The 21,374-nt window shown below is 38.4% G+C and overlaps 3 protein-coding genes across 4 annotated transcripts; 1 reads left to right on the forward strand and 2 right to left on the reverse strand.

Annotated features, from left to right (window-relative positions):
• Positions 1–357: 357 nt before the first annotated feature.
• On the reverse strand, positions 358–5,442 carry LOC109482346 (protein CutA homolog). Of its 2 annotated transcripts, none has more exons than XM_019785030.1 (7): positions 5,404–5,442; positions 3,782–3,939; positions 2,873–2,932; positions 1,792–1,837; positions 1,359–1,408; positions 1,197–1,239; positions 358–757 (listed from the first exon to the last, which is right to left on the reverse strand). In XM_019785030.1, exons 2-7 carry the CDS (start codon positions 3,913–3,915, stop codon positions 698–700), a joined length of 393 nt encoding a protein of 130 aa, XP_019640589.1. In that variant the 5' UTR covers positions 3,916–3,939; positions 5,404–5,442; the 3' UTR covers positions 358–697. The 2 variants fall into 2 exon arrangements, with proteins under 2 accessions (XP_019640589.1, XP_019640588.1); XM_019785029.1 differs by having other exon boundaries at positions 364–757; positions 5,315–5,430.
• A 242-nt stretch (positions 5,443–5,684) lies between these two features.
• LOC109482651 (lysine-specific demethylase 8-like) lies at positions 5,685–16,619 on the forward strand. The gene is made up of 7 exons (XM_019785473.1): positions 5,685–6,080; positions 12,411–12,563; positions 13,236–13,411; positions 13,972–14,101; positions 14,660–14,857; positions 15,627–15,719; positions 16,349–16,619. Exons 1-7 carry the CDS (start codon positions 5,766–5,768, stop codon positions 16,511–16,513), a joined length of 1,230 nt encoding a protein of 409 aa, XP_019641032.1. The 5' UTR covers positions 5,685–5,765; the 3' UTR covers positions 16,514–16,619.
• Positions 16,620–18,081: 1,462 nt separating this feature from the next.
• LOC109482650 (uncharacterized protein C11orf98 homolog) lies at positions 18,082–21,014 on the reverse strand. Its single transcript, XM_019785472.1, has 4 exons — positions 20,854–21,014; positions 19,353–19,480; positions 18,618–18,715; positions 18,082–18,403 (listed from the first exon to the last, which is right to left on the reverse strand). Exons 1-4 carry the CDS (start codon positions 20,887–20,889, stop codon positions 18,282–18,284), a joined length of 384 nt encoding a protein of 127 aa, XP_019641031.1. The 5' UTR covers positions 20,890–21,014; the 3' UTR covers positions 18,082–18,281.
• Positions 21,015–21,374: the final 360 nt, after the last annotated feature.

The raw sequence follows: 21,374 nt of genomic DNA on the forward strand, positions 1-21,374 counted from the left end.
TTTTTGAAATCCGAAATTGATCTCATTTGGAAGCAAATGTACACAAAGTGGAGCAAAGGCAGTGCAAGAATAACATTTGGGGTAAACAAAATCACTTATTACATTTTATTTTGACGAGTATTTACTCTCCAATTACTTTTGTTTATTTTCAAATTTTACCCGTTGCCCCCGGGCCGGCCCGGGCGTGGCCCGGACTCCCGCGCGGCCACGTTCGAACACGTTCTGTAACCCGATACCTCCCTAGTAATGCGACTTTTAGCCTAGCAACCGACCGCCGTGTTCCTTGAGGATGACATCCATATAATCAAATCAACATGGCCTAACATGGCAAAAAAACCCTCACGACTTCGAATAGTGAAATTATTTATTTCTGTCAGTTTTCTTAGCTCAATTCAAATTTGGAAATGCAACCATGCACAATTTTAAATACTTATTGGTAATGCCAGATAACACCAGGGCTAGAGACCATGGTCACCATTGCAAGACAAGTCCTCTCTGACAGTTGTCTTTCTTTATGCCTTAAGCCTTCTAGAAAACTGCTTGGGCACCACACCAGATATTAAAAAGCTGGCATACAAAGTAAACATTTAAACAGTTTAGGACAGGGGCACACAGGGGAACGGTATTCGGTAAGCATGTATGTTAAGAAAAATCTGTACCAGAAAGTAAGCAATATTTTAAACAATAAACTGGTGCTTTAGTTGTCTGGCACAGTTTCACCCAACCACTTCATGTAAGCAGGGTTTCCTTGGTCTAGCTGTAAAACAGAAAGAATACTTCTATGAGTAATTTAATCAGGTTGGTGAATGATTGAATAGCAAAGGTATTTATTCACAACCACTTGTTTAATAAGAGCCAACGTTAATTTCAGCAACTGTCATCTTCATCAGGGCAATTATGATTGGTTCACTGTAAACCAATCACAACTGCCAAATACCGTGCCCTTAGAAAGGCTACAGGGCTTCCTTTACATTTTACAGTTTATATATTAATTTTAGTTTATTAATTTTAGTTATTTATTTAGTCTCCAAGCAGAGGTTGGTGGGGGAAGATTATGCCCTGTTTTTTCTGTTGCTAGTGACAGAAAAAAAAACAGGGCATATTAGAAGGGTCACAATCTTCCCCACCAACCTCTGCTTGGAGAGTATTTATGAGTTCAACACAAATTCATCGAACTCCAAAGAAAAGGCTGTCACCTTGGTGCTGATGACTTCAGGAACATCATATGGGTGGTTCTTTCTGAAAGGGGAGAAAGATTTTTTGATAACAAAAGAACAGGAAGAATTTCTTTAAGGTTCACGTATAAGTTTACTGTATTTTACAGGATAATTCTGCAAGAAAAAACTTGATAAACTCACCTGACAAATTCTGTCAGTGCTGCAACCTTACTTGTCCTTGTCTTGATCATCTGTAAGGAAAATTGTACACTTGAGTAAAGAAACTGAAATATCTATCCTAAATGTGAAAGGCTCTTTTAGTACCATACAGTTACTTCTGGGACGGAAGTATTGCTTTGGGTGGCACAGGTTAGGGGATGTTTGTGTGTATCTTGTTCTTTACAGCAAGGAATGCATAATGTGTAATTATGGTATGAAACATAAACTATGGCCATGGTGTAATACTGGAGTTAGTTATGTCATACAGTTTTATGAGTAATAATTCATTGTATGATGTACATGTAATTCAATCAGGTATTTCCCCATTATCATACAACACAGTTCCAATACAGTTATAAAACTTCCCAAAAGTGTGAAATTTCTTGTTTACAAGTTGATAAAACTTGTTACTCACCAGTAGAAGTTCTCCATCCTCTTCAATCTTCCCCTCCCATTCATAACTAAGGATGCAATGATAAAAGATACGTAAATTACCTCTTTGAAAACCATCTCTTCCAACTTGGTACTCTAAAATTATGAAATTTTCATAGTAGTTTTATTCCACGGTGACCTCTTCACTGTAAATTTACGACATTGTGAATGTTTTTCTTGTATGCGGTCACCGCAAAAATCATGCAAAAGGTTTACATTTACTTAACATGTCATACCCTGTTCTTGGTGCTGAATGCCATCAGCTGTACATGCAATATAGCCTACAAAGCTACATGTACTTGTGTGTCACTGCAATACTGTGACAGTAAACTACATGGTCTATATATCTACCATGTCATACCCTGTCCTTGGTGCTGAATGCTATCAGCTGAGCCTGTACTATAACCTACATACATGTACATGTAGATACATGTAAGTGTCACTTTAGTACTGTGACAGTAAACTACATAGTCTATATATCTACCATGTCATACCCTGTCCTTGGTGCTGAATGGTATCAGCTGAACCTGTACTATAACCTACACGTACATAGCTACATGTAAGTGTCACTTTAGTACTGTGACAGTAAACTAACATGGTTTATATATCTTCAAGTGTACCATGTCATACCCTGTCCTTGGTGCTGAATGCTATCAGCTGTACCTGTACTATAACCTACATAGCTACATGTACATGTAGGTGTCACTGCAATACTGTGACAGTAAACTAACATGGTTTATATATCTTCAAGTGTACCATGTCATACCCTGTCCTTGGTGCTGAATGCCATCAGCTGTACCTGTACTATAGCCTACATAGCTACATGTAGGTGTCACTGCAATACTGTGACAGAAAACTACATGGTCTATATATCTTCAAGTTTACCATGTCATACCCTGTCCTTGGTGCTGAATGCCATCATTTTTACACCCAAAATGGTTTGGGAACAAAATGCATTCTTGTACATCAGTAGGAGAAAAAAGAATCTCTCTTAATTATCCTGATTATTAATTAATTAATAATTAATTACTAAATCTAAAAGCAACAAATTTAATATTACTCACACAGAGATGATCTTGGGTATGATGTTAACACAGGCTGCCAGCTTGTTTTCCACTAGACCCCTGGAAATAGATAGGTTACACACTGTTACTCAAGCAGCAAGCAAATTTTATGGAAGACATCCTCCGCAGACTTCAAAATCTAATGCGAGCGGACAAAAAAACAAGACGGGCCGAAAAAACAAGGTTCCTACATTTAAAATTTTGACTCAATCATGGTACAAATGGTTTTGATTCAGTGGGAACATCACATATACACAGCCAGCATCACATATCACTGTATCAAAGTAAGAAACAAAACATTTTAAGTCTTTTCTTGTCTCCTCTCTTCATAGTTATCTGCCATCCACGTTCCGGCATGGCAACAGACATCTTTGCCCATTTTCGGCACTGTCAGAAGGCAACAAAATTTCTTGTTTTTTTTCCCCAAAATCAGGCGAAAATTAATGCGCGTGCTGATGTCATCCATAAAAATTACTTACTGTGGCGTACACAAAGATTTCTTCCTTTCATTTCAGGATTTGTATTTTGCCTTTAAGTTATCAAATGTTAGATTCTAATTTGTATTTTATTACGTCTGTACTTTTTGTGGATCAGGCATGCTAGGTATCGTTGCAAAGAAATACAAAAAGTGGTCTTGCCATACGCTCCTAGCAACAAGCAAGTATACTCTGGCATCCTGTTGGCTTGAAAAGTAGTAATGGACAACAAGAATATATTCAAAATTAAAACAAACTGAAAATATACAAACATCGACCACTAACTTAAGGCCAAACCATTTTAATTTGTTGTTTCTCAGATTCACCCTGTCCATTTTTTTCTACTAGTAGTACATGTATGTGAATGTGTTTGAGTATGTCCGGAAGTAAACATTATGCATTTGTTTTGTTACTTCTCTAGTTTTAAACCTACTTTGCGATTTTCTTGCCGACGTCTTCGTCAGGCACGGTGACGAAGCACGCGGAGTGCGTGCCGGAGGTGTACGCCGTAGTTTCCGCCATGACACCGTAGAGTCTTCGTGCGCCTGCCCACAGATACGTCCGCATCAACACACAACTAACCAGCAACACCTGCACAGTGAAACAAGAGTGTCACAATATTCACTAAATTAATTGAATGAAATTTTTACACATATCAAAAGGTAGCCTGAAATCCATTGTTCTTAGCTCCATGTATATGACCGCTCCTCAGATAACCTATACCTAACAAGGCTGAATTTCATTTCAGGCTAATAAAAATGTAGGCGTGCCCTAAATCTGATCAGGAAATTTAGCCAACCTTAACCTTGTAGGTAATGGTCATATCAGGGGAAGGTTCTGAATGTGTGACAGGCTAGTAGTAGTGCTGTGTACCTAAACCGTGACATTTAGGTTCAGGTCTGGATTCAACTTGGCAACGTTGCAATGTTGTATGGACAAAACTGTGGCCACATAACATGGAGGCCGACACTTGCCCGATGGCAATGATTAGTTCATTTTGCAGCACAGATTTTGTAGAATTAGAAAATAATGGATATATGGTGAAAAATGCTACTGGAACTGGTTTCAAATTCCATTACAGTCCAATACTAGTAGCTGTCTGTCAAAGGAATCCTATAAATTATATGGAGCTGAATTAGGTTTGCCCTCCATGAGTTCAAACTAGAATGAAATGCAGCACTAAATTGAATGGAGCTTTGAATGGGCTGGGCTAGGGAACTGCTATTAATAATGTCTGTGAACTGTGAAAGGCGTAGGAAAAAATGTTGTGTTTCTGGTTAACTCGTGGCATATACAAAATTGCATGTTGGCAACCTTGCAATGTTGTTTGGGCAAAATTTTGGCTACATAACAAGGAGGCCGACACTTGACAATGCCCAATGGCACTTAGGTTTTCTAGATGTTGCAATCTTTGGAAGGTTTTAGGTGGTTTGGAAAGAAAAGGGGTATGTGACATGTTTTTTTTTGTAATAAGTCCGGTCTTGGTTCTTGACTTTTAGGTTTTTTTTTTTACTTGAACCTAAACATCTTTACAAGTCCCGAACCGGTCCAGCGAACCGGTACACAGCGCTAGTGACAGGGACTATAATCCAATGCGAACAATGGCATACATGTCGAAATTTCTGCAAGGTTAACACATATATCCAATATGATAATGAAATATCTATAACAGGCTATGAACATGCGTCAGTTGACATTGCACTTGCAATAATCTATATAGTATAATATAATGCTGAGCGAGTGCAATACAATTGCTGTTTTAATTTTTTTTCATATTTCAAAGTGTCTACCAAGCAATTAGTCTTAATTTTTGTCGTCGGCTGCTGCTTGGACGTTGTAATGTCTAAAAATGAAAGTGACATCATGAAGAGTGAGAGTAAAATCATAATATTCATTAACGTTAATAATTTTCGTCATAATATCAATAATGGAAAAATAATAACTGAATATTGAGACTCAAACGCACCAGTATGCCAGCAGCTATCTGTTTAGACATGCACAACACCTCAGACCTGTATTATATGACGTTAAAATATGGAAACAATTTCTGCCAACCTGTCAAATATCTCGTGTAGTACCATAGGAAGGTCAAAGGTAACTAGACGATACTACATTTTTATAGGTAATACATGTGAATCTTATAATCATTTAGTAAATAAATCCTACCGTACATGTATTGATGTATCGTTTTAGAACTATCAAACATAAATTGCAATGATTAAAATAGTTATGTATACAAAAAATGCGGTTAAAGTGCATTTTTAAAGAGTTTTCTAATAATACTTTCCCCTATGGTAAGAATAGTTTCTTCCTAAATTCTCATAATAGCCGCCATTTTCAAAACACGGAAGTAGACGAAGGCGTGCGTTTGGTGCTGCGTTTTCCTCCGTTTTCCGCATTTCTTTTCGCCCTTAAAGATGACATCCGGCCTTCCCAAGGAACTCCAAGGCGTCGTGCCTGGTTGTAAGAAGGCGCTGCATCTTGAGACGCTGGATAAGAGCAAATTGGGAGCTCCTTTTTTCTTCGTTTTGGCGCAGAGTGCAGAAAGACTTTTCCAAGGTAGATTCCAAGAGAGCCTGGGGTTTGCCACCAATGTTTTAGATTTTTGCTGGGAAAAGTTGAACACGGGACACTGGAAAGATGTTGACGTCTGTTGGAGAGAGGTTTTCACGTTTGGATCATTGTTTAAAGCCGTCTGCCAGTTCGGAATGAGGGATCAATATAATACAATGGTAAGATTTCATATGCAATTTATCATAATATTAATCATAATCATAATATTAATTTTGATCATTTGATGCTTATCACGCAAATGTTATGGTCGCCATAACATGTATTTTCTGGAAGGGAAGTATTGTTTTGGGTGAGTTTGTTAGTGTGTTTGTGCCTTAAAATTCGGAATGAGAGGTCAAATTATAACACAATGGTAAGATTTCATATGCAATTTATCATAATTTTTGATAACCATGAGTGATGTTTATCACGCAAATATTATGGTTGGCATAACATGTATTTTCTGGAATGGAAGTATTGTTTTGGGTGGGTTTGTTTGTGTGCAAATTAACACAATGGTAAGATTTCATATGCAATTTATTATAATATTTAATCATTTGCTTATCACGCAATTATTATGGTCGTCATAACATGTACTTTCTGGAATGGAAGTATTGTATTGGGTGGGTTTATTTGTGTGTTTGTGTGTTAAAATGATTATCTGGACAGACAAATTATGGTAAGATTTCATATGCAATTTATCATAATATTTGATCATTTGATAACCATATATTTGACGCTTATCACGCAAATATTACGGTCGTCATAACATGTACTTTCTGGAACAGAAGTATTGTTTTGGGTGGGTTTGTTTGTGTGTTAAAATGATTGTCTGGACAGAGTACATGTGTACTAGTAGTAAGCCAGGAGTCAGCAAGATATAAAAGTAGGTAGGCATGTGGGGAATTCAGGAAGCAGAGATTTCATAAGCAACCCTCCAACCCTGTACATTATATATATGATAACCATATTGATATTTATCATGCAATTGTTTTCATTCATGTAAGTCTTAACTGTATTGAAACTGTTGTTTACTTAGCTCTTGCATGTTGTTGTTGTTGACAAAACTGTATTATAAACATTTAACATTTTTGCTCAGATTCTATATGATGCTCATGTCATACATATTTCTCCTAATATGATAGGTTCATTGCAATATCATATTTTTATAGTATAAAATACAGATAATAACAATGGTTATGGCATTTAATATCATTGCTATAATAATATCTACATCCTTACCAAAACATTATGAAATACAAGATCTAATATCATAACATTACTACATTCAAGACTACTAAGGTAAGATTATCAAACATATATATATACTATCAATATTACATATGAACATTGTTGCATGGTTGTATATGTCATGTAAAACCACTCTACCTATATAAATGAGTCAGTTTGCACGAATGGTGATCGGTTTTGCGTCGAGCCAACGATTACGATCTCTCGCTGAGGGATATGAACGCAATAAAAATCAATTTCAGTGCAGTAATGTCCCTACTGGATGGCTTAATGGACCAGATTGGTCCCATATAAATCAAAATCCAATTCTCTGTTTGCCTGACTAAGTTCAACCTGAATTAATTCTTCTATATAATATAGTGCTGTGTACCAGTTCGCTGGACCCGTTCCGGACTTGTAAAAATGTTTAAGTTCAAGTCTGAAAAAAAACTAAAAGTCAAGAACCGATTCCGGACTTATTACAAAAAAAAAAAACATGTCACATACCCCTTTTTTTCCAAAATCTGTAGATTGCAATCTCTGTGCTGCAAAATGAAGAAAACATTGCCAGATCGGGCATCTTCAAGTGTCAGCCTCCATGTTATGTGGCCAAAATTTTGCCCAAACAACATTTTTTCTAACGCCTTTCACAGTTCAGAGACATTATTAATAGCAGTAATCCCTAGCCCAGCCCATTCAAAGCTCCATTCAATTTAGTGCTGCATTTCATTCTAGTTTGAACTCATGGAGGGCAAAACTAATTCAGCCCCATATAATTTATAGGACTCCTTTGACAGACGGCTACTAGTATTGGACTGTAATGGAATTTGAATCCAATTCCAGTAACATTTTTCACCATATTAGGCCACACCAATTTAATTTCTTGGTTAACGGATTCGCCCGCTTAATTTTTTTCTGATCTGTAGAAAAAAAAACAGAATCAACTGCAAAATGCTCATATTTTGCCCTGAACAGTTGAAAACAGTTCTTGTCTTCCTAGTTGTTACAGATATTCCATCTTTCAATGCAGTGGTATCATTTAAAGTTCAAAATTCATTGCTTAAATTTTGAACCAGCCTGGTATGTTGACTTCATGGCTCCTATCGTACCATTTTGGGCCATAGTAGGATGCCTAGGCCTGTTTTTATTTTTATTATTTTTTCGCCCACCCGCTCCATTATTTTTCTTGAAAAATCCGTTAACCAAGAAATTAAATTGGTGTGGCCTAATTCTACAGTAGTTATTAAAGTAATCATGGAAATTGGAATGCCAAATTTGGTAGCAAAATCTATTCTGATTCTAAACAATTTATGTTTTCAGGCCGGTGGTCACAGCATCTAGTGTAAGGACGTTTGAAACCATTTCAAGAAGCATTTTTCACCATTTTATTCATCAATTCCTTTCTAGTTAGATAAAATGGACTGAAATACCAAATTTGGCAGCAAAATTTGTACCAGTTCTACGCAATTTATGTTTTAAAGCCACACTGTAACTGTTGTAATGAAAGTTGAAATTATTTCAGGCAACAATTTCACTATGTATATCCATTCCTTTCTAGTTTAGATATAATGGATTGAAATACCAAATTTGGCAGCAAAATTTGTACCAATTCTACGCAATTTATGTTTTAAAGCCACGCTGTAACTGTGTAATGGAAATTGAAACCATTTCAAGCGGCAATTTCACAGAATCCATTCCTCTATAGTCACATCTAATGGCTCGCGATACCAAATTTGGCAGCAAAATTTATAACCAATTTATTTTTAAAGCCACATATACACGAGAACTCGTGTAACTTCCAAACCATTTCCACCAACAATTTTTATCATATCCATTCCTCTGGTGTTATTAGATTTAACGAAACGCAATAACAAATTTGTAACTGAGATTTATTATAGATATTCCATATAATTCATGTTTCATAGCCGCCATCTGGTATACATAATTGATTAGAAACCATTTCCAGTGACATTTTTCACCATATCTTTACCTCATTGTGTGGCATTGATAGCGGCAGTTTTGGTTGTGCGTAGGTTAACCTTTAGCATACCGAGGTAGCCATTTGGCTACCAATTCTCTATTGGTTACAGGGTTGGGCAGCAGTAAGAAGGTTAAAGTGCGACAGATGTTACTGATTGTACCTCAGATCGCCCCAGTTTTGGTTCTATGTCGTTTAACCTTTAGCATACCAGGGTAGCCATTTGGCTACCAATTCTCTATTGGTTACAGGGTTGGGCAGCAGTAAGAAGGTTAAAGTGCGACAGATGTTATTGATTTTACCTGATAGCCACAGTTTTGGTTCTATGTTGTTTAACCTTTAGCATACCGAGGTAGCCATTTGGCTACCAATTCTCTATTGGTTATGGGGTTGGGCGGAAGTAAGAAGGTTAAAAGTGCGACAGATGTTACTGATTGTACCCGATAGTCCCAGTTTTGGTTCTATGTCGTTTAATTATTATAACCTTTAGCATACCGAGGTAGCTATATATAGCCATTTGGCTACTAATTCTCTATTGGTTATGGGGTTGGGCGGAAGTAAGAAGGTTAAAAGTGCGACAGATGTTATTGATTGTACCTGATATAGTCCCAGTTTTGGCTCTGTGTAGTTTAACCTTTAGCATACCGAGGTAGCCATTTGGCTACCAAATTTCTATTGGTTACAGGGTTGGGCAGCAGTAAGAAGGTTAATAATGTGCTATAGATTTACTGATTACTATAAGGCCACACCAATTTAATTTCTTGGTTAACGGATTCGCCTCTTCATTTTTTTCTGATTTGCAAATAAAAAAAAAAATTCAGAATCAAGTGCAAAATGCTCATATTTTGCCCTGAACAGTTGAAAACAGTTCTTTTCTTACTACTTGTTTCAGTCATTCCCTCTTTCAATGCAGTGCTACCATTAAATGTTCAAAATTCATTGTTTAAATTTTGAACCAGCCTGGTGTGTTGACTTCATGGCTTCTATTGTACCATTTTGGGCCATAATAGGATGCCTAGGCCTGTTTTTATTTTTATTTTTTTTTCGCCCGCCCGCTCCATTATTTTTCTAGAAAAATCCGTTAACCAAGAAATGAAATTGGTGTGGCCTAATAGCTAAGTATACCTCCTGATAGCCACAGTTTTGGTTCTATGTCGTAACCTTTAGCACACCAAGGTAGCCATTTGGCTACCAAATTTCTATTGTTTTTTTTTCTTTTCTTTTTTAAACGGAGTGGTTCAATGCAAGGCCTATATATACAACAACTTCTCGGCATTGAACTAGAAAGATGAGAGAAACATGGCTATGTCAAGAGATGGCGGTGAACGTTTGATTTGAAAGCCTGTAGATTGTAGGTTGGTGGGAAACACTTGTCAGGGTGGGAATTCCAAAGCTTGGCCGTACGGGGAAAGAAACTGTCACTGTAAAAAAGGTTATAGGGTTGGGCAGCAGTGGTATTGGTTAAGGAGTGATAGATTTTATTGATTGCGCCCGAATTATTCATGAAAAGTCCCCACCGCCGTAACAGAGCTGTCAGAACAACTCACATTTATCTTTGTTCTGCGCCGCCAAATGAACAACAACGCCGGGAAAATTGAGACTTGATTAAAACACTGCTCACCACAGCATACTGAGTTTGTGGGCAGGGAAGAGAGCAATTGATCATGTAAGGCCATACCAATTTAATTTGTAGGTTCTCGGATTCGCCTCTTCATTTTTTTCTGATTTGCAAAAAAAAAATAAAAAATTCAGAATCAACTGCAAAATGCTCATATTTTGCCCTGAACAGTAGAAAACAGCCCTTTTCTTCCTAGTTACAGTTATTCCATATTTCAATGCAATGGTATCATTTAAAGTTCAAAATTCATTGTTTAAATTTTGAACCAGCCTGGTGTGTTGACTTCATGGCTCCTATCCTATTTTGGGCCATAATAGGATGGCCTGTTTTTATTTTTCTTGCCCGCCCGCTCCATTATTTCTCTAGAAAAATCTGTTAAACAAGAAATTAAATTGGTGTGGCCTAATGGTAGAAGCAGCATGAAAAAGATTAATTTTTGTGAATCTCTGTGGATCACTGTTTGCGTAATGTTCTCTGACCTGATATAATCTTTATGGATTTCTATTTGTATTTTGAGTAAAATGTCTGAATATTCACCAAAAAAGAAAGATCTTAAAAAAAAGAAAGGATATCAGATTCAGAGCTATGCTAGAACAATTATTGCTTTCAATAATGCATGCATGACAAAAGGGGTTCTTGACGTCAATACAGCTAAATTGCTAACACAGGGAGTCTATTGATCTCTACAGGGTTTCAAAATCCATTTCAATTGGTTGTACAATGCCTCATTAGTACACAAACCTGCAGTTGTAGCCTACGTTGCTAGATGGCATTGCAGTACTGTAACAAAACTGCACCATGTCATACATACCCTGTCCTTGGTGCTGAATGCCATCAACTGTACATGTACTTAGTACTGTGAATGTATTCACCTTTTCGGTGGGATGTCACAGAAAAAAATCACACAAATGGAATCACTGGAAACGTTTCTACATTTACAGTACCATGCACCCTGTACTTGGTGCTGAATACCTTCAGTTGTACATGAACTGTATATTTTGAAACTTTTGTGGTTGTTTTATTTCTACATATAGAATTAGGATAGATTTTACAGTCAAAACTGTACAAGTGACCACCTCTATCATAGTCTATGTGACCCATTCTTGGTGGTCACTTAGATAATTTTCCTAGGAAATCATACAAGAATCTTCTCTACATAGACCAGTAAGACATTTATCAGTCCCCTAGGTGGTCTTCTTGGGTAGCTTTGACTGTATAGTTACTATATGTAAGGCCACAGCAAGTAAATTTTATGGATGACATCCTCCACAGACTCCAAATCTAATGCGAGCGGGTGAAAAAAAACAAGGCGGGCTGAAAAAAGCAAGGTTCCTACATTTTAAAATTTTGACTCAATCATTGTACAAATGGTTTTGATTAAGTGGGAACATCACATATACACAGCCAGCATCACATATCACTGCATCAAAGTAAGAAACAAAACATTAAATCAGAGCCTTTCTTGTCTCCTCTTTTCATAGTTATCTGCCATCCACCTTCCGGCATGGCAACAGACATCTATACCCATTTACGGCATGGTGACCACTGTCAGAAGGCAACAAATTTTTTTTTTTCAAAATCATGCGAAAATTAATGCGTGCGCTGATGTCATCCATAAAAATTACTTGCTGGGACCTAAAATGAGTCAAGAACATGGTAAAGAAATACATGCACTTTGCTTAGGATGCCATCAAGACATGTGACCTAGGTCTGCTCATGGGAGCCCCAGTGTTGGACAACATCCTCAGCAGACTGGTCGCAGTACTGCAGAACTCTGCTAGGGGGACAACCAAGCGACCTCAGGAACAATGCTCCAAATCAGCCATCACCAGTCAAGTCAGTGTTTTAATCTTTTGAAATATTATTAAGAAACTGCTTATGAATTTTTGTTGTGTGAAATAGATGCTAGCTGAATTTTCAGCTGTTTTCAAACTATTGTGTTAAACTGGTGTGTTATGTCTAGTATTTAAGACTTTGTTTGTTTGTTTGGTATAACTCAGGTAAACTGCCTTTAGGCGTAACACACCAGTTTTGTACATGTACGCACATTTACATGTACGCACATGTATAAGCTGCGTAAGACCGGACTGTAAGGTTTGAACCACTCACACTGGGACCCCTACTCTTTTCAATAAGTGCGGTGGGATCTTTAACGTGTGTGGGGTGTGGCTCTTCCCTAACACGGGACCTCCATTTAACATCCTATCCGAGGGACGTCCCTAACCAAAGCTAGGTACTCATTTTCACTGGAGTGAAGTGAGGAAAGTCGTGTTAAGTGCCTTTCCCAAGGGCACAAGATTGGTGACATGGTGGGGTTCGAACACGGGACCTCTTGGTTCTGAGTCGAAGACCCTACCGCTACACCACACGACCCCACATTGTACTACGATTACTACCAACACAGATGAACTTCCATGATGCCTAAAGGCTGTTTACCGGTTATTCAAAACAAACAAATTCTGTTTATCTATTTTTGAAATGATCCCCTTCATTTTCACCGGACCTCAGGTACCAAAGCGGCCGAGGACGCTCATCCTACCGGTCATCGACTCGGAGAAGAAAGTACCAAGGGTGCACTGCCCCTCCCTGAAGAGTTTCCTGTTGAACTACATGCGGAAACGTCAGCCTGTCATCATACAGAGTAACATGGAACACTGGCCGGCTAGGAACCACAGGCCATGGAGGTTAGGCCATGTTGATTTGATTATATGGACGACATCCTCTGGGAACCCAAAACTATATATTTTATTATCATAATAATGCATGTGTGCGAATAAAAAAAGAGTTTGGCCCCCCCAAAAAGTTGCTTTCAAGATGAAATCTATGTTGTTTTGAAGGTTGAATAAATGACACAGAGTATGGTTTGGCAAATAATCTAAAATAAGTCTTCAAATTCATTTCTTTACATTTTCGTTTTTTTCGTTTGATTTTGGTATTCTACGACATTGGTATCATTTTCCAACGTTTTTTTTTCAACTTACAGTATGTATTCGCTCATCTTGGAACTGTTTTGTACGATTTACAGTATGGCTGAAAACGTTTTTTTTGGAAACGGCCAAAAATTCATGCGCGCGCGGATGTCATCCATATGTATTCATGAATACATTGGCTAGCTAGCTAAACATTGCCCCAGATCACAATTCAGCACCTGTAGACTACTTTTGCCAGACACTTCATGAATACAAAAGAACGTTCCAACGAAGTGAGAAAAGTGTTGTTCATCTGTTGTCTTGTTTTTTTTCAGTCTGGACTACATCAGTGAGATTGCGGGGTGTCGGACAGTGCCTGTAGAGCTGGGGAGGAGGTACACAGAGGAGACCTGGTCACAGACTCTCATGACTGTGGACGAGTTCATCGACAAGTACATCATACAGGTCAGGGTTTGTGTGCTGTAGATATGGTTGTAGTTTCACAGAAATGTAAACCTAAAGTTAGGCCACACCAATTTGATTTGTTGGTTCTCGGATTTTTTCAGAAAAATCATGAAGCGACAGGGCGAAAAAAATAAAATAAAAACAGGTCTAGGCATCCTATTATAGCCTCAAATGTTTCGATAGGAGCCATGAAGTCAACACAAAAGACTGGGGTAAAATTTAAACAATGAATTTTGAAGTTTTAATCAAACCACTGCATTAATAGACGGAAAAACTGTAACATCTAGGAAGAAAAGGACTTTCCTCAATTGTTGGGGGCAAAATATGAGCATTTTTGAGTTGATTTTTTTTGCAAATCAGAAAAAAATGAAGAGGCAAATCCGAGAACCAAGAAACTAAATTGGTGTGGCCTTAAGTTGTGATTTGTTGTACCATTTGCAACCTGTTGTTTCTATTATTTACTGTACTGTGGTTATATAATTAGGAGGTCATTGTATGGACCTATGTAAGTATGTAAATTTACCTTCGCCAAAAGACAAATCAATTTTGTTCCTCCAGAAATCCTCAGATGTTGGTTACCTGGCGCAGCATCAGCTGTTTGACCAGATTCCCGAGCTTCGGGAAGACATCCGCGTCCCCGACTACTGTTGCCTAGGAGACGGAGACGAGGAGGACATCGTGATCAACGCCTGGTTCGGACCCAAGGGCACCGTCTCACCCCTGCACCACGACCCTCAACATAACCTCTTGGCACAGGTATGGCATGGTCAGCACGTATGCAGAACGTACTGGGCCTACCTGCTGAACTTGTGAAACTGTTTCGGTCCAAGTCCAAAAAAAAGTTGAAAACCGGTTCCAGACTTACAAAGAAACAACAGCGTAAAAATCATGTCACATTCTCTTTTTCGTTCTAAAATACCCAAAACTTTTCATGGACTGTAAAATTTGCACTGTAAAATGAAGAAAACATTGCCATTGGGCATCGTCTGGTGGTGGCCTCTGTAAAAATGTGGCCACAGCTTTGCAAATAACACATCTTGCTTCCAAACCCTGGTAGCATTGTGTACGCACTACAAAATTTTTTGGTAAAGATTCCCCATTTCCCATTGGTAAATGTTCATTTAGAAGTCCCATCCGTTAAGTCAACTAAGTCTTGTTTTGATGTGCCTATAAGTGCAAAAAGTCAAAACTGTGACACCTCTGAATCTTGGGTCTACTCGCCTAGTCACTCAGCCATTTGACACCACGTTTATATATGTCATTGACATTAGTCTTATACATGCTTTGTACATCAATGTGGCATGGTTGTCTTGTGGTTATTAGGGTAGTTGAGTTGGACTAAGAGGGTTTTGTGTTCCAATCCCTGGCAGGCCCTGATATAAGAGCATACAGATACACATGTACATAGCAGTTGACAAAGACTTTGAACATCAAACCATTTTGAATTCTAGACTGTGATACCGACTTGCAGAAAGTAAGTGCTTCACTGCTACAAGTCTGCTGATGTTGATTTCTTTACTACAAGGTTGTTGGATCAAAGTACGTGCGTCTGTATGCTGAGGAAGTGTCTGACTGTGTGTACCCACACGAGGGCCACCTACTCCACAACACAAGCCAGGTACTGGTTTCTCTCAGAGTTTCTCTGAGCTTCTTTGCTTTCTGTCATTTTTACGTACGAATAGTTTCATCAGGTTGGAAAATATAGGAATCAGTGTTCTAGTCAGCCTGAAATATTTTGCGGTCTGGTAGTTCGGTACTTTTGGTTTGATGCAGTATCATGTCAAGTACTTGTGGCAATCTTAAGGGGGCAATTTTCCCCCAGGAAAATTTTGAAATAATGCGCTTGATGTTCACGGTAGTAAATGTTCGTGGTCTGAGAAAAATGGACATGTTCACAGAACTTCTGTATATGTTTACGGTGGTGACAGGTGTAGAAAAAACGATAAGAATGATAAACTGCAAAAACCGTGAACATAAAAGTGAATTACAGCATTTTGAAGGGCAAATTTTGCTGGTAGACTTAGTTTAATAGCATCTCTTTTCATACATGTATCTTTGCATAACAATTTTTGTCCGTCAATGATGACAGATAGTGCAAAGTTTGTCTGTCAAAATTGTGAGTGGCAAAATTCAGTCAAATGAAGGAAAGATGAACACTGGCTAGAACTCTGTATTTCATGCTGCATCCTTGCTGCAACGCACTTACACAATCTCGTTCTGTCCTTTTTTGTGACACACTGTGTCCAGGTTGATGTGGAGGACCCAGACCTGGAGCAGTTCCCCCGGTTCAACAGCGCCCCCTATCTGGAGTGCACTCTTGAGCCAGGAGAGATGCTGTACATCCCACCCCGGTACTGGCACTACATCAGGTCACTGGACGTCAGCTTCTCTGTCAGCTTCTGGTGGTCATAGCGCCCCCTAACATCCCACCCCGGTACTGGCACTACATCAGGTCACTGGACGTCAGCTTCTCAGTCAGCTCATGGTGGTCATAGCGCCCCCTAACCTGCATATACCCAGTACATACATCAGGTCACTGGACGTCAGCTTCTCAGTCAGCTTCTGGTGGTCATAATGCCCCCTAACATCCCACCCCGGTACTACATCAGGTCACTGGACGTCAACTTCTCAGTCAGCTTCTGGTGGTCATAGCGCCCCCTAACATCCCACCTCGGTACTGGCACTACATCAGGTCACTGGATGTCAGCTTCTCTGTCAGCTTCTGGTGGTCATAGGACACTGTATAGTAGCGCCCCCTTTCTATATTGTTGTAAGTTGCACCCCTCCCTGACTGGTACTACATCAGGTCATTATAGCTTCTCAGTAGGTTTCATCTACCAGCAAATATTGCTGGTAGATGCTTAGTTCAAGCTTAGTTTAATGACATCTCTTTCCCTATCTTTACACATTGATTTTTGTCCATCAAAGATGATGCTTACAAGAAAACTGGTGTCAAATCATTGAACTACATGTATGAAGAAAGTTAGGACCTTCTAGTAACAATTGTTACATGGGCTTCCTTTATAGCAATATTCACACAAACCATGTGCTTCCAAATAAAAGTAGCCAGACCTTCAAACATGTTTTGTAACAATGTAAGTAATCACAAGAATATGTACAGTATACAAACAGTATATACTTCTGCACTTATACTTACTGTAAAGTATACTAGAAAGATAATAATATAGCATCAATTGAAAAGACTATCTGCATGTAGATCTAGTATGTAGCTTAAGAGATGTAGAAGAAACATAGTGTAGTATATAGACTATATAGAGTATATGTAGACTATAGAAGAATTTAGTTCTAAATGATTAGTACTATAGAGGGAGAACATATGAACATATTCAATAACATCAAAGTAACTCTAAGGGCTGAGGAGTTTTAATGTTACAAAGTGCAATAAAAATGTGCCATTAGGCACTGTTTCTTGATGTGATAATATGATAGGCATGTTTACATGTATAAACAAATATATATTGGCAAAGTAAGACCTTATATATGATTGTGATTTCACTGGAAAAGGTACAAAGTGAATGAAATGCATGAGTGGCCAAATAATAGATATAGCACATCCATGGAAATTTTGTAGTGGCAAAACGAAAAAATATTCTAGATACTGACATTTACTGCCATTTCTTAGCCTTTTTTGTTATTTATCATACTTGAAGCAATTCAAATACATGTAGCCAAAAACAAGCTACATGTATATGTACAGTCTCTTTTTTGTAACACTGTGAACACCTTTAAATAGCTATAACAAGCTATATTGTGTGCTGTGAGATAGTATTTGTTCAACTTAACTACATTAAAAAATGACCAGCAAAATATATTGAGACAAGAAGTTTTGCTATGTTTTATTACATTATACTACTTTCCAGTAACCCTGTAAATAATTTCATCAAGTTGGTAAACAAATGAATAGCAAAGTTCTTTGATCACAACCATTTATTTTCACGAGCCGACGTTGACCGTCTGTCATCTTCATCAGGGCAATTCTGACTGGTTTACTGTGCACTGACGCTAGATGTTACTTGGTGCATAGCGGCCACTAAAGGTGTTACATGGTTCATATATAACTGAATTTCAACAGATCTTTTATGCTTTTGAACATGTGTACAGTTCTTTTGGCATGACTTGTAGACTTTGGAGAATTTGGAAGGAAATAATATAAATAAAGCTATTCCACCATCTCAACATCTTGTTCAGGATCTTGTCTTGTGTCTTGAGGAATGTCCGCTGTCTTCATTTCTACATCAGACTTTGTTTTTCTCTGCTTTGGTTGGGGCTTCAGGACTTCAACTGAAGAGGGAAAAAAGACAATTGTTTATTTTCATGATCATGAGTCACTTGTTAAATATGTGTCATCTCACTTGGAAAAGAAAAAGGAAAAACTCGAATAAAATTCGCACCCCGACTTTGGCGACGGCCCAAGACACTTTTGGGATTTTGAAAAGTTTAAAAAGTGTGTACTTTATTCGGGATTTTTTACCGAAATGTATGTGTAGTAACTCACATTCCATTCCTTCCTTCTCTTTCTGCGATCTTCGGAGCTGTTTCAGAATCTTCCTCTTCTTCTTGCCAGACAATGTGATGTTAGCTTTAGGACATGTTCTGTATGAAAAAAAAAGATTGGAAGCCTTGAAACAACTTAAGTTAAAGAGTTCAAGTAATGTCTCTTAATTTTTGTTCTTTCACATCATCTACTTCCCCTCCTCTATCATCTTATTCTTTTTTGTATCCCCTAAAAAATAAGGGAGTGCAAGAAGCCCTGATACCACCATTACACTATGTTTATATTTTACACAACATTATGTCATACCTGGGCCGCGATATCGTTCGATACGGGTGTTCTGGACCGGGCCGTACTTTACAGTATGGCCCAGGCTTCATGGCCTGGACTTCCATGGCTTCCATAGAATGATTCGAACTCATTTCGCCCTGAATGCGTACACCACTTTCAAAAATTTGAATACAGAATTCAGACTTTGGAATTGGTGTTGTAACTGTTGTTGCATTTTTTTTGGTTTAGGGACACCAAATTTTTGCTCATTTTGCATTGAAAGGCGCGTTTTCTTGGGTAGGTATGACATACATAAAAAAAAAAAAAACGACATGGTATAGTCCGCATCACCCTACTTTGGATCGGATCTCCCTCCGGCCTTTGGCCTTCGGGCGATCTGACACGCGGTCGGGCTAATACCTCAGGCAATACGGAATACCCCGTGTAGTATTCTATATTTATCTTTACCTTCTCTTCAGTAGATGTGATGCTGGCATGATCTCCTTGTCCTGTACATCTGCCATCTTTACTCCAAACTGTCTTTTCCGCTGGGCCTTCAGCTGTCTCTTAAACTTCCGCGGGTTCTTCAGTTTTTCCTGTTCGTGGTTTAACGTTCATAAGAATAAATTACACAAGAATGTACAATAATATAAATATTACTACGTTTCTTCTTCTTCTTCTCCAAACAGTGACCTCTGACCTGACTGAACCAGACTCTCTCACCATGGTAACGGGTGTTGGGTTACATAAACTATGTTGCAATTTTATAGCAGGAGGGATTTAGACTCCTGTCACCATATATGTGAATGTGTTTGAGTAAGAATTAACAGAGAAGACCATACGTGAAGGTAAACTTTATGCATTTGCTTTGCAAATGTTACTTTTTTAGTCATTTGAATTTAAAAATGGAAATTTACTGTTAAAAATACATTATACTGCATTACAACAGATTGTATACAATGTTGGAATCACCTCCAAAATTTTAACCGTTAACCGTTTCAATAGTTTGTGCTTATAAACCTGCATTTCTCCGGTTTCTAGATCTTTCGCCCCATGTCACTTTCGCCCCAGCTATTTACTACCAGATCGCCCCATGTTTAAGTGACCAATGTTATGTTTTAATCGGGTGATATACGCATGAATCCTACTTCTAAATATTCCTTACATATTAGCAAAGCCTTGTGACTATATTTTGAATGTTTCTTATTTGTTAACCGCCGAATCCCCGATGAAAAGTCCGGGTACGCGGCGGGCCGACACGCGACCTGACCCGCCGCCGCATTCGGGGGCGCCTGCTTGCTGTAACGCACATTTAGTAGACTTCTAAGAAACTCTGCAACATTTACTAATCTACTTCGTGTTTGTGAACATTTATGGGGTTCTGTTATGTTGGATTTCTTGATAAATCTTGCCATAACTCTAGTGTTTTCACAAACAGCAGCTGCCGGTCTGCGATTCGGTGGCAGGCCCGATCGCGTGTCGGCCCGCCGCGGAGCCGGACTTTTCATCGGCGTCAAATACTTGCCGAACGCAGGAGAAACATTCAAAATATAGTCACAAGGCTTTGGTAACATCTAGAGAATATAAATGTTACCAAAATACGCGAATATCACATGAATAAAACATAGTTCAGGTCACATAAACATGGGGCGATCTGGTAGTAAATAGACGGGGCGAAAGTGACATGGGGCGATTCGACCTGTACCCCATTTCTCCTCTGGTCTCTCAGTCACTGACGAAAGCTAGTGGATACTCGCTGAAACGTCTGACCGTTTCCAAAATCTTCCAGTTGCTTGAATAACTGCTTTTTGGCGTTAACCGTTACTATTTAGTTCGCTGAGATTACGAAAATCACGAAAAGATGGCATATCGCTGCGAAAAAATTAAGCCCCCCTCCCCACCATGTGAACATGTACACACGTGTAGCCCACGTGTTCATAGTGTTTCCTGACATTTTCTGCGTACTCACGATTTTGGGCCGATTTATCTTGCTTCCTGGTGCCATGATGATGTCTGTGGGACAGATAACTGTAGATAATACAGTTCTTAGGACGATTTAAATCCAAGTTTTCTGACCAAATTAGCTTCGTACAAAATATTAGCCTGCACTGTCGTCTGCAACAAAAAATACCGTAAAACGGCTGTCTGACACATTATATTGAGAGTTTCTGACTAATTAAGCCAGAATGTCGATAAAAATTAATAAATCGTCTTTTATATATAAGAAGAGATGAAATAAGATATTGTCTATAATTTTTTTTTACCGAAATTCAGTAGATAGTGAGTGATATTGTGGTTTTACGACATTTGCTGCTCCCATGCGGCCTCAAGACAAACTGCAATCAGCTGTACATTGTATGTTCTGAAGTTTTGATGTTTTTCGAGGTCTAAAGAAAGTACTAGTACTTCACAAAACACTGACAGTTGTCATTGGGCAGGGCAAAATTGATAAAAAAGATTAAGGAAACTAGAAAGGCCAATATTTGCTTT

This window comes from Branchiostoma belcheri, unplaced genomic scaffold (genome assembly GCF_001625305.1).
Source record: "Branchiostoma belcheri isolate BF01 breed outbred unplaced genomic scaffold, Haploidv18h27 scaffold6, whole genome shotgun sequence".
NCBI classification, from domain to species: Eukaryota; Metazoa; Chordata; class Leptocardii; order Amphioxiformes; family Branchiostomatidae; genus Branchiostoma; species Branchiostoma belcheri.

Bases quoted from the DNA above. Each gene is read 5' to 3' on its own strand.
- LOC109482346 (XM_019785029.1), bottom strand. From the start codon at position 5,344: ATGTCTAAACAGATAGCTGCTGGCATACTG. The intron at 3,940-5,314 runs GTGCGTTTGAGT...TTCACTGTGCAG, and splicing joins AGATAGCTGCTGGCATACTG to GTGTTGCTGGTTAGTTGTGT. The intron at 1,409-1,791 runs GTGAGTAACAAG...TTTTCCTTACAG, and splicing joins AGGATGGAGAACTTCTACTG to ATGATCAAGACAAGGACAAG.
- LOC109482651 (XM_019785473.1), top strand. From the start codon at position 5,766: ATGACATCCGGCCTTCCCAAGGAACTCCAAGGCGTCGTGCCTGGTTGT. The intron at 13,412-13,971 runs GTTAGGCCATGT...GTTTTTTTTCAG, and splicing joins AGGAACCACAGGCCATGGAG to TCTGGACTACATCAGTGAGA. The intron at 14,102-14,659 runs GTCAGGGTTTGT...TTGTTCCTCCAG, and splicing joins TCGACAAGTACATCATACAG to AAATCCTCAGATGTTGGTTA.
- LOC109482650 (XM_019785472.1), bottom strand. From the start codon at position 20,889: ATGGCACCAGGAAGCAAGATAAATCGGCCCAAAATC. The intron at 19,481-20,853 runs GTGAGTACGCAG...AACCACGAACAG, and splicing joins AGATAAATCGGCCCAAAATC to GAAAAACTGAAGAACCCGCG. The intron at 18,716-19,352 runs GTAAAGATAAAT...TTTTTCATACAG, and splicing joins TCACATCTACTGAAGAGAAG to AACATGTCCTAAAGCTAACA.